At 38.9% G+C, this 13,172-nt stretch overlaps 1 protein-coding gene across 1 annotated transcript in view; it reads left to right on the top strand.

Moving 5' to 3' along the window:
• unc5cb (unc-5 netrin receptor Cb) overlaps positions 1 to 13,172 on the top strand; it is a 226,338-nt gene that overhangs the window by 169,575 nt on the left and 43,591 nt on the right. The window contains exons 7-8 of the mRNA XM_081354125.1: positions 349 to 513; positions 10,766 to 10,825. Of these exons, the coding sequence (XP_081210251.1) occupies positions 349 to 513; positions 10,766 to 10,825 (225 nt within the window). The remainder of the gene's footprint in view (positions 1 to 348; positions 514 to 10,765; positions 10,826 to 13,172) is intronic.

Genomic DNA, 13,172 nt, shown 5'->3' with positions numbered 1-13,172 from the left:
GACAAAAAATAGACAGACAGTCAAAGTATTGCAATGTAAAAAGTCGCAATTACCCTTTTTGTTTTCATTCCAAGGCAGAAACAAGCTTTCATACTTATCTTACACTTTTTTTTTGTGTAAGCATGTTTATATACTTCTCCTGGTTCTCTGCAGTGTCCTCCTGTCCGCTGCTGCTTCTGATCTGATGTTTTCTCTTATGCTTTATGTTGGAGAAACAATAATGTGACTGTCGGTCACGTCGGCCGAGTGTAAATATGAATCCCTTGAGAAGGATGGCGATGGACCGGCCAGAGATGTTCTGGTCATGAGCATGAACACTGATGAGTGTGTTCTGGTGTCTTTGTGCAGTGGACGGCCTGTGGACGGACTGGAGTAAATGGTCTCCGTGTGGGACGGAGTGCACTCACTGGAGACGCCGGGAATGCAGCGCTCCGGCTCCTAAGAACGGTGGGAAGGACTGCGAGGGAACGGTTCTCCAGTCCAAGAACTGCACAGATGGGCTCTGTATGCAGAGTGAGTGTCTCACAGTCACAGCTCTCACTGCAAAGCATGCTTTTCTTACTTAGCATTTTTGTCTCGTTTCCAGTCCAAATATCTAAAAATTCTTAAATCAAGATGCATTTACTAGATGAGTAAAATTTCATGAGATATGATGTCCTGTTTTCCAGGGGAATTAATCAAAATTAAGTGAGATGCTTAAAAAAAGCAAAATGATCTACCAATAGGGTCAGAAAAATAATGTTAATTCAAAGGCAGAAACAAGATTATTCTTCTTACCCCATTGGCAGATCATTTTGCTTGTTTTAAGCAAAAACTCATTTAATTTTGATTTATTTCCCCAGAAAACAAGACTTAATATCTTATGTCATTTTACTGCTTTAGTTAAATGCATCTTGATTTAAGAAATGTTTGATATTTGGACTGGACACAAGACAAAAATACTGAGTAAGAAAAGCATTTTTTTGCAGTGCTGCTACAGGCTCTCCACACACACACACACACACACACACACACACACACACACACACACACACACACACACACACACACACACACACACACCTTTCTTTTTCAGCATCCAGAAATCCCAGATCACACCTCAGAGAGCGTTTCTAGCTCTCCATCTGTCTTTCACTGCATAAACACTGTGTTTTTGTTTCGGTTTCATATCAGAGCAGTTGAGTCGTTTTGTGTCTTGAATTAAGTTTATTTTTACCTCACTGTCTGTTTTCTTCAAATCTAACAAATATACTGAGGTTTTTTATTAAAATTAGACGAAACAATATAAGTAGAAAAATAAACTTCATTCGTTCATTTGAAAACAGGTCTTATCTATGGAAGCTTGTTTCCAACACTGAATAAAAAACAAAAAAGATCATTCTGAGTTTATCTCACAATTCAGTTTTTTTTTTTTTCAAAAAAGTTTTTTTCTCACAATTCTGAGTTTTTATCTCAAAATTCAGACTTTTTTCCACAATTCCAAGTTTATGTCTCAAAATTCAGACTTTTTTCCACAATTCCAAGTTTATATCTCAAAATTCAGACTTTTTTCCACAATTCCAAGTTTATATCTCAAAATTCAGACTTTTTTCCACAATTCCAAGTTTATATCTCAATATTCTGACACTTTTTCCTCACAATTCCAAGTTTATATCTCAAAATTCAGACTTTTTTCCACAATTCCAAGTTTATATCTCAAAATTCAGACTTTTTTTCCACAATTCCAAGTTTATATCTCAAAATTCAGACTTTTTTTCCACAATTCCAAGTTTATATCTCAATATTCTGACACTTTTTCCTCACAATTCCAAGTTTATATCTCAAAATTCAGACTTTTTTCCACAATTCCAAGTTTATATCTCAAAATTCAGACTTTTTTCCACAATTCCAAGTTTATATCTCAATATTCTGACACTTTTTCCTCACAATTCCAAGTTTATATCTCAAAATTCAGACATTTTTCCACAATTCCAAGTTTATATCTCAAAATTCAGACACTTTTTCTTACAATTCCAAGTTTATATCTCAAAATTCAGACTTTTTTTTTCCACAATTCCAAGTGTATATCTCAAAATTCAGACTTTTTTTCCACAATTCCAAGTTTATATCTCAAAATTCAGACTTTTTTTCCACAATTCCAAGTTTATATCTCAATATTCTGACACTTTTTCCTCACAATTCCAAGTTTATATCTCAAAATTCAGACATTTTTCCACAATTCCAAGTTTATATCTCAAAATTCAGACACTTTTTCTTACAATTCCAAGTTTATATCTCAAAATTCAGACTTTTTTTCCACAATTCCAAGTGTATATCTCAAAATTCAGACTTTTTTCCACAATTCCAAGTTTATATCTCAAAATTCAGACTTTTTTTTCACAATTCCAAGTTTATATCTCAAAATTCAGACTTTTTTTCCACAATTCCAAGTTTATATCTCAAAATGTTGAGAAAAAAAGTCAGAATTGGGAGATAAGACGTTGCAATTACCCTTTATATTTGTTTATTCCAAGGTGGTAACAAGCTTTCATATTTATCTTACACATGTCTTTTGTGTAAGGATGTTTATATACTTCTCCTGGATCTCTGCGGTGTCCTCCTGTCCACTGCTGCTTCTGATCTGATGTTTTCTCTCGTCAGAAGAGCTGTTGTCATCTAACAGATTGCGTTGAAATGGATGTTGATGTTGGAGAAACAATATGTCGGTCGCGTCGGCCGCAGTGTAAATATAGCCTGTGTGATGTGATCCTGGATGTAATGACTCCACTCGCAGGCCAGCGTTCAGCAGCTATATTTAAAATAATGATAAGGGATTATATCGTACTTACAGAAAGTTTTATAATTGCTCCACGTCTATGATTACTATGATTTGGACCCTATTTTAAAATGCACCGGAGTCACAGAGAGAGAGAGGAAAATCACAGCCGCTCACACTCAGACTTTCTCAGCTGTTTTTCTAGTGAAGGCAAATATTATATGTGTTGAGAAGCAGTTTTGTGATACTTTAACTCTTTCAGATGGTGTTTTAAACGCATGTAATTGGGAAAACAGAAAATATTCTTCGGTGCTCAATGAGGACCGAATAATTTTTAGGTTAACGAAAATCCTTTTTAATGAATGAGCTCTGCTTATTCATTAAAAAGGGATAGTTGACCTAAAAATTGTCTTGTAAAAAACACAATATGACTAAGTGAGTATGAATGCATTTATAAACTCATTTTAAAGGTCCAATGACATGAAATTTTCACTTTCTGAGGATTTTTAACATTAATATGAGTTCCCCTAGCCTGTATATGGTCCCCAAGTTTCTAGAAATTTCAATCGGTGTAAATCGAGCTTTTTATATCTTTCTCTGCCTTTGAGAAAATGGAGGCTCAACCGCGCTGATCTTGAATCTCCTCCTTGTGACGTCATAAGGAGGAACGTTACCTCCCCTGTCTCTGCTTTGCCCGCCCAGAGAATATTTTCGCCCATGAGAAAATGAGCTAGGAAGTAGGAACGCGCACGCGCGATTTTAGTTTGTCCACGAGAGATATCATGGCTTTTGAGCGAGCGAAGCATAACAATTGCTCAATAATTGGATGTACAAATGAACACCGAAGGGTTAATACAGAGCTGGGCTTGCTGAACGTCTGAAACTAAAGTCTGGATCACACTCTTTGGCTCAGCTACACACCTCGGAACAGTAAGTCAACTAATGATATATAAGTGTGTTGCTTTACTGTTTATGGTTGCCTAGACTGTTACACGTAGAATGTGGCTGTCACATTAGCTATGCAGCCATGCAGTTTATGTGTGTGAATACACACACTGTAACGCGAGTGTTGTACACTTCTTTGTTATTTGGATAACCGTTTTCCTGTTGGTTATATGGCGCGCGCGATATCCGCATTTCAAGATCGCAGAGCTTGATGATGTAATTGTAATAAGATAAATTACAGATGTTACAGATCTCCCGTGAAAAGGCAACAGTAGGTTAGCGTTAGCTACATGATAATAACTGTAAACCATCCGAATAAAGTACCGTATCCAGACATAATATTTTAAACTAACCATTCGGAAATGTCCTGCTGGAACCGCTGAGTTGTTGCTTCTCCATTAGTGATGGCCGGTTCGTGAACGAATCGTTCTTTTGAACCGGTTCTTTTTAGTGAACTGGTCGAACCAGTACACTAAATCGGACTGAATCGTTCGAAACAGTTCGCGTCTTGCGTCAGCGCTGATCCACAAGTTAAATTACTCACTTTCGGACATGCCTGAGTCCTGACAGTCCCTTCGACTCATAATAAACCAAAATCCCGGAGTAGGCATATTACTCCAGTAAATCCAACAGTTCACTGAACTGAGACATGTTGTGCTGAGAGAAGTGATGAGCACGAGCAGTTGATACTAGCATGTGCGCACTACCGAACGTACAGGTACAGCGGTTCTCGGATCACCAGTACAGAACCGAGAACTGTTTATTTCGGACACGTTCGATACAGAGAACCGATGAGCTGATGAGCTGAGCATGCGTGCGATTTTTTCAGAGGGACGAAATGCATGTTTCTTAAGTATTTTATTGAACATCAATAAGTGTAACAAAATAAAACATGTTAGAAACATGTTTATCACATAGGCTACTACCTTTTCACTGTATTATTTTAAAGATTGGAAACAATGAATGAAACTAAAATAAAACGAAACATTTATTATTATAGGCCTACTAAAACATTATTTTCAGGAACAGATAATTTAATTTCTAAGTAAGGTGATATACATTTTTGATGTAAACTCTTGCCAAGGTTTTAAAGGGTGCAAATTAAATGTTTATAATGTGTTAATCAAAACATAACGTATTAAACATACTGGAGACATGCATCGAGTTCTTAGTTTTGTCGACTGAATTAGCCTAGTAAGGTTTCAGTAGTTTTCAGCTCACACACAGGCATATGCTACGGTTCTCGAGTCAAAAACTGGTTGTTGCAGCAGTTCTCGGATCACCAGTAAAGAACCGAGAACTGTATCTTTCGGACACGTTCGATACGGAGAACCGATGAGCTGGAGAGACTGCGCATGCGTGATCGCACCGTCTCTGAACCGAACTTTCTTTTGGCCAAGTTCAACTGATGCTGTGTTTATACTGTCTATGTGCTGTGCTGATACATGAGCACGGGTGAACCAAGGACTTGAATGAGGGGCCGAATTCGGCGAAATGTAAGTTTATTTAATTACAAATAAAATATAAATGATGAAGACCAGTTTATTCACTTTAAGACATGTAAAACATCCGCGTTTGCGCATCGCCTTAGGCCTACTACCAGGTTAATTTTCAAAACGTAAATGTAAGAAACCTATCCAAGATGATTATGACGATGAGTACTATTATTTAACTGAAGTTATGATTACAGATGCCTTTATTTGAATGTATATTTATACGCCGGGATTATAGAATTGACGTCATTACGTGATGACGTAAAAGAACTGGTGAACCGGTTTTTTGAACCGGTTCATTGAAACGAACTGTCCGAAAGAACCGGTTCGCGGAAAAGAACCGGACTTCCCATCACTATTCTCCATCCGGATCAGATTCTGGGTCAAACTGAAATGCTTGAACGACTGCGTGTCTTCGTGCCATTGCTATATCCAACGTTAACATGCACGGACCGGTACCGTTGCCGCAGATGGTCAAGGCCACACCCACCCTCCACCTTGCGCCGCCTTTCTCCTCCTCATTAACATTTAAAGCTACAGACACCGAAACGGCCTGTCTGAAGGAAGCTCATTCTGGGACTGGCTTATAGTGGCTATAATTCTGCACCGAGGCTGAATTTTTTAAAAGAGATTTCAGATACAGTACTAGGGACCACTAAGGCCTATATTAAAGCCTACAAAAAATAGCATGTCATGGGACCTTTAACTAAATAAACTCATTAACGTAACTTATGAAATCATTATAAACTCGTTTTAAGTTTTATTAAAAGTGCTTGATTTTTAATGTACTTGAGTTTTAAAAGTAAAACCGATGAACCGACCGATGTCCACATTTAAGCGTTTCAATAGGCTTATTTTTTTTTTTTACTTTTTACTGCAGATTTAGTTTACAAACAACTGAGCGACTGAATCAGTCCGACTCACGAATGAATCATTCAGTGTGATTTGTGAACCAACTCAGCAGAATCAACTCAATCACGAATCAGACATCGCTCTTTTTCAGTTCGAAATAACCAGGAACTATATGTTTTATGGAATGTAGTAAAAGTAAACGTTTCCCAAAATAAAAGTACACACACTTTTTTTTCTCATTTGTTTGTGAGAGTCTAATGTATACGATCATGGCGTTTCAGAACATAAACTCAGACTGCAAATCGATGATGGTGGGCAGATCGTTCAGACTAATTCTGACATAAACAATATTTAGTGGATTTAATGCTATTGTGGGCAAAAAAAAAAGTGCAGTTTGATGTGTCCCATTTTACCCAAATGCTATGGATTGTATTTATCTTGCGATCACTATTTCATAACAAAGTTATGAAGTCCTGTTTTGATTTTGCATGTTGGGATTTTACACAAATCACAATATTACTGTTGCTGGATCATCTATATCGTAAAACCAGACACCGCAGATTGACACCAAGGGCCCTATCTTACACCAAGCACGACGCAAGTGTGTTTTGCTAGTTTCAGCCTGACGCAGTTATCATTTTCGCGTCCTGCGCCACGTTGTTTAAATAGCTCATTTGTGCGCCCATGGGTGTGCTGGTCTGAGAACGAGTGTGTGTTCAGGAGCATTGTTGGAGCGTTGCTATTTTGAGGAACTGAAATAGACTGAGCCGTCGACCAACTGAAACCTGCTCTAAAGTCAATGGCGCAATATTTTTTTTGTTATTTAAAGAGCGCGTTAGTAATGTGGGCCTATAGGCGGGTCCACAACGTGTGTACTCTCTGCTTATTACACACACAGCAGCACACAAACATGCCAAATATTGTCCCGTAGATGTTCTGCTTGCGCACTTTTACCCTGCGCCGGGAGCGCTGACCATTTTTCCCGTCGTTAAACTAGCAATAGTGGATTCGGACTCGCCCTAAGTCCTTTAGAGCTTTCAAATTATGTATAATTTGTTAACATAATAAATATTTTTAGACAGTAGTCTATATAGTAATGGGTCAATGCTTTGTTACGCTCCACCACTGGGAGTAAATGATAAAAAAAGGCTCCAACAAATCGGTGGGAAAATCCGAAGTGTTCCAGCTGTGGTCAGGATGGGGATCTGTTTCTGTTACAGATGTAAAAGTCGTGTTTTTCTGTTCAGCGCCTCCAGTAAACAGTAACTGGATTCTCTGCTGTTCGGCATTGATTATACATGCAGAGGTTGAGAAGGCCAGAGGAGATTTGAAACGAAACGTTTCCCTCTTCTGAAGCGTCCCGTGTTTATCTGCTAATCCTCCCTTCACTTGTCTCTCTCTCTCTCTCTCTCTCGCTCTCGCTCTCGCTCTCGCTCTCGCTCTCGCTCTCTCGTCTGCCAGCACACAAGCTTGAAATCATATCACAACTGCAGTTTGGAAATGCAAAAACAAAACGTTTTCTCTGTAATAAATGCGTCTGTCGAGGGCGACATGGAAAAAAGCAGCGAGAGCGGTTGTTTTAATAAACATTAAGTTTCATATTCATTTTGATTAGGTCATGAAAATGAAATGACCAGAGGTCGCAGAAATGCAGAGCAGATTGAATCAAACGTCGTTAATGATAATCAGGAATCTAATTACCAGTTTCATGTGGCGTGTAAATGATGAGCGAGTGTATTGATCAGAGTCTCGGAGGAATCGTCTGCCTGTGTGTGTCTGATGTTTCTTTATCAATTTTACAAGCTCAGTTTCAATGCATCAGAATGCAATAAAATACAAGATTTGCTTTTGCTATAATGCATGTCCTAAAACATAAAGTTCCTCCTCAGTTTTTCTGTCTTGTTTTCCAGCACACATATCTAAACATGTTTAAATCAAGATGCATAACTAGCGAAACTAAGATAATGTCTTGTTTTCTGAAAATTAACCATATGCTTAAAACATTAAGAACAAATATCTGTCAATGGAGTCTTGTTTTCACTTTGAATAAATTTTTTTTAGCAGATATATGTATAGCACACATTTTGATTCTTTTTTTCATTACACAAGACTTAAAATCCAGCAAATGTATCTTGATTTAAGAGTATTTGGATATTTGTGCTGGAAAACACGATTGTGTATTGTGGTCGGTTCTCTCGGTGGTCGAGTGATTTAGTTGAGTTGTTAACTGAGCTTTTAAAGCAGCTTTCAGGAAACGCCGTAATCTCAGATATTGAAGTCATTTCTCTGCCATTTGAATCATCCTATTTTCCCAGTGAAATGCATTGTGGGAGCATTACTTCTGGTCAGATTGATGGCTAGTTTGCGGGGAATATAAAACCCATAACGCTATAGATTTAGGCTCACTTCCCTTGATTGATTTTCCCCTTTCTCCAGCTAAAAGGGTGAAACCACTTATGTGCATGCTAATGACCATTACACTGGGCGTTTATCTGGAATCCACATTATCTGAAAGCTCACATTATTGCAAATATCATTGGACATGAATTACATTTGATACGTGAACTCAGCTCGTCCTTCAGAACCGTGAGTTCGTGCCGTTAGAAAGCATTTACAGAGCGCTTTCTCTGCGTTAATGGCACCGCCGATCTTCCAGTGCAAGTTTCAAATGTGTTGAGAGAAAGTTATTTGCTTTTTGAGTTTGTAAAGTGCTCAAATTGTGTTTCAGGTGCAGGTCAGATTGAATTTGAAGTCTTCTTCTGGATGTGGCTGTGCAGTTTGAAGCTCGATCGGTCCGTCCTCCCGCTGTGTTTGTGTGCAGCTTCGGCTGTCCTGCTTTGTTATGATGTTGCTTTTCTGGGCTTTGGTTACTTAACGCACAGACAGATGACATTTTCTTGACATATCGATCCACGGAAAAGGGCACGACAAACACAAGGGCAAGCGCGGCTTTTTCTTCTCCCAGAAACTAAATCTTGTCCAAATTTTTTTGCTGTATGAAATCTAATATTTCCATTTCATATGAAGCAACAGCAAGCACTAATACAAAAAACATCATGATTTTCATCATCACGGTAGTGTTTGTTGTACTTGTGTATTTTTGTTGTTGTTGTTGTAAATATATAAATGAATTTAAATATGAGAATTTAAGATTTTTAATTGTCATGAAAATAATCATTTTTCATTGCGTTTATATAATGCAATTTCTTTCTTTTTCATCTTCATTTTGGTCTGTAATGTGAGCTGAACATCTGTTTGTGAGATTGACCGGGTCGTTTCAGGGAGACGCACAGCGAACGGGTCAAAGGTCACACGAGTTCCTCGCAGCACAACATCTCTGTCGGTTTCATGCACATAAACGCTCCATCCATCAGCGCATTGATTTTCTGTCCATCGATGGATCTTCCTGTCTCCGTCTGACTGTTTTCTACATCCAAATGGGACTGTATCGTCTTTTGTTTGTGTGTATTTATTTATGTGCCACCATTCTTTTCCAGTAGGACGTTATGGAAGCCCATTTTCACCACATTAGAAACAAATCCTGCTTTTGTTCATAATTGTCACATAAAAAAAGTTAAATTATGCCAAGTCATATTTATGAGATGAAAAGTTGGAATTATGGCGTACTAAGTCATAATTGCCCCCCAAAAAATTTAAATGGACATTTAAAATGAGTTATAATTATATCATTGAAAAGTCGAAATGATGATGTTTTAAAAAGTCAATATTATGACTTAAGTCATAAATGTGATTTCAAGAAGTCATAAATATGACATAAATAGTCGAAATTATAACAAAAACAAAAGTTGGAATTGACATTGTCGAAATTGTGATTCGTCTTATGACAAAAAAAGTGGAATTTGACATCAAAATTCTGACTTCAAAAAGTCATAGTAACAACATTGAAAGTTGAAATGATGACTTACTAAGTTGAAATTGACAAAAATTATGAAAGTCGAAATTAACACGACGAAATTCTGACTTAAAAAGTCATAATTGACAAAAAGTCAAAATTTAGATTAAAAATGGACAAATCATAATTATGACAGAAAGTTGCAATTTCAATAATTTCGACTTGAGTCAGAATTTCAACTTTTTGTCAATTTCGACTTTCATGATAAAACAAATTTCCTTTTCTTTTTTTTCTCATAATCTCATAATTTTGTCTTTTTAAGTCATCCTCTCATGATTGTTGTTCTTATGTGGTGGTAATGAGCTTCCATAGGAAACGCATCGGAACAGGAAAGAAAACCGTCCCATTGGACCATTTCATTTCAACGCAGGCCAAATGCATGATGTGCAGATATCCTTGCGTGGTCGGGTCGCTGATGTGACGTCAGGCCGTTCCTCATGCTACATTAGCGGGCGTCTCTGATCTAATAGCGTCAGCTCCCAGAATGCAGCAGAGGCCGTTCCTCATGTCCGTGTGTCAGATGTGAGGCTGCGAGTGCTTTTGACTGTTTATCAGCTTAAAGCGATCTATCCCGCTCGCTCGTTAGTCCTAATGAAGCACTAAAACTCGTCTGACGGATGGTGGCGTTCCCTCGTTTATCTGCAGAAAAGAGTCCAGGCTGGAAGTGACACCAAATGGAGAAGAATCGCCCTCGTCTGCCGTCATCACTCATGTCTTTGTTTGGCTTGTTTGATTTTGTTCAATCCGATTGTGTTGAATTTGATTTTCATCCCTCACCCTCCATCCCTCCCTCTCTTTATCCCAAAGGTTCCTTATATCAGAAGTCCTCCGAACACACAGACAAGAGCAATGCTCTGCCTCATCCATGTGAGTCCTTCATTTCATTGATTTCTGTTTGCATGTGTCTCCAAACCTTCCTTATTTCCTCCCTTTTATTCTTTTTCTCCGTTCATACCATCTCTTTCCCTTTCAAGAGTGTTTGAGTGCTGAAAAAACTTGGTTTAAGAATGTTTGGTCACCAAATCTGGTGGTTTTAGAGTGGTTTTAGAGTGGTTTTGGGCTTGTCAAGCCTGGGTGACCATCTTAATCAGCTCAGACCAGCAAAATAGACCAGACCAGGTGCTCAAACCACCGTATGGTTGTGGTTTGCCAGTCTAAGCTGACTTAGAGACAGGCTTAATACAAGCAAAACAGACCAGACTACCTGACCAAGACAGTCTAAGGTGGTTTGTCCACCTAGTCTGGTCTGTTTTGCTGGTTTAAAAGGCTTTTAGGGCTTGTATCAAGACTGGGAGTCCAGTTTATACCAGCAATCCACCTTAGACTGTCGAGTCTGGTCGGTTTAGCTGGTTTAGAGGTGTTTGGGATTTGCGTTAGGCCTGGGCGACAAACTAAACCAGCTTAGACCAGCAAAACAGACCAGACTGGGGGACCAAACCATCATAGACTTGAGTCTAAGGTGGTTTGCTGGTCTAAAATGGTGTAAGATGGTTTAGGATGGACTCTCAGGCTTGGTATAAGCAAAATATACCAAACTACATGAACAAACAAACTAGTTTTAGACTTGTGTTAAGCTTGGGAGAACATCTAAGCATTATAGACCATCTTAGACCAACAAACCGCCTTAGACTGTCTAATCTAATGTTATTTGCTCACCCGGTTTTGTTTGTTTAGCTGGTTTTCGAGGGGTTTGGGACTTGCATGAAGTATGGGAGAATATCTTAGACTAGCTAAGACCACCTGATACAGGTTCAAGCCGCATCAAAGCCGTCACAGATGTAAAATTTAAATTCCTCTATAAAGTGTGTGTGTGTTTGGTGTGGCTCTTCTCCGGCCTTAAAGCCCTGGGCGTCTCTTTCACACATGATCGCTGTGATCGCTGGCTGAGGAAATGTGTGTCTCTCGCCCGCCTCTCCAGTGCAACCGCTCAATAATCCTTTTCATTCTCTCTCTCTCTCTCTCTCTCTCTCTCTCTCTCTCTCTCTCTCTCTCTCTCTCTCTCTCTCTCTCTCTCTCTCTCTCTCTCTCTCTCTCCTCGCGCTGCTCTACCTACAGTCCCTCATGTTCAAAGAAGCATATTAATCTCAGCAATACATTTTAATGCTCACCCCTGGTGTGTGTGTGCCGCTTTATCATCAAAGTACTCGGCCGGACGGAAGGGTTTCACGGGTAGATCATGATATCGCTGGACTTTCATCATTCCGGCTCGATTCTCCGCATCCATACGGACCAGAATATGAGCGGCTTTATGCTCCTGTAGAGAGTCATCATTTACCCTGATATCTTTGTTAAAGATGGAAGTTTATGAATAATACAGAAGGTCCTCTGTTTGCAGAGAAATGAGGGAGTATCCATGTCAGCCGACTGACCAGGAATAGATTTTAGCATTTGCTCAGGTCTCTCTAGCTCATTTAGGATGCGGTGTGTGTGTGTGTGTGTGTGTGTGTGTGTGTGTGTGTGTGTGTGTGTGTGTGTGTGTGTGTGTGTGTGTGTGTGTGACCGTGCGTGGAAACGTCGAGCTCAGAGTGTGTCAGATAATCAAACCCCGTTTGCTGGCCTCTCTTCGCTCCTGAGATCACGGGCCGATCGATGGGATCAGTTCCTCTCCCATCCCTGAACTCATGCCATCCTCAAACGGGTCGACTGAGCCGAGGAACTCGGGTCTGAGAGCCACCATTAAATCAAAATTGACAGTTCTTGTTTTTTATGGAATATTGTAGTGTTTTTCATAAATTATTTATCGTGCACATCATTATTATGTTAAATCCTGGTTATAGGGCTGTCGAAATGGCTGAAATTGTTGAATTTCTTATGGAATATTGCAGTGTTTGTTGTAAATGATTTATCATTATTGTGTTAAATTCATGTTCCTGGTAATAGGCTGAAAAGCTAAATTCCAATTTCTTAATTAAATATTAGCAAAATTCAAATTCTAAAGGCAATACTTAAAGCGATAGTTCACCCCCAAAAAATAAAATTAGCCCATGATTTACTCACCCTGAAGTCATCCTTGGTGTATGACATTCTTCTTTCAGACGAACACAATCAGAGTTATATTAAAACATGTCCTGGCTCTTCCAAGCTTTATAATGGCAGTGAACGGGTGTGTGTCTTTGGAAGTCCATAAAAGTGCATCTGTCCATCATAAGATGACTTCAGGGTGAGTAAATCATGGGCTAGTTTTCTTTTTTGGGTGAACTATGGCTTTAATGTT

This window comes from Scardinius erythrophthalmus, assembly GCF_964197995.2.
Source record: "Scardinius erythrophthalmus genome assembly, chromosome: 23".
NCBI lineage: Eukaryota > Metazoa > Chordata > Actinopteri > Cypriniformes > Leuciscidae > Scardinius > Scardinius erythrophthalmus.
Note: the sequence above shows the minus strand (reverse complement) of the source record. Positions and strands in the feature narration are given on the sequence as shown.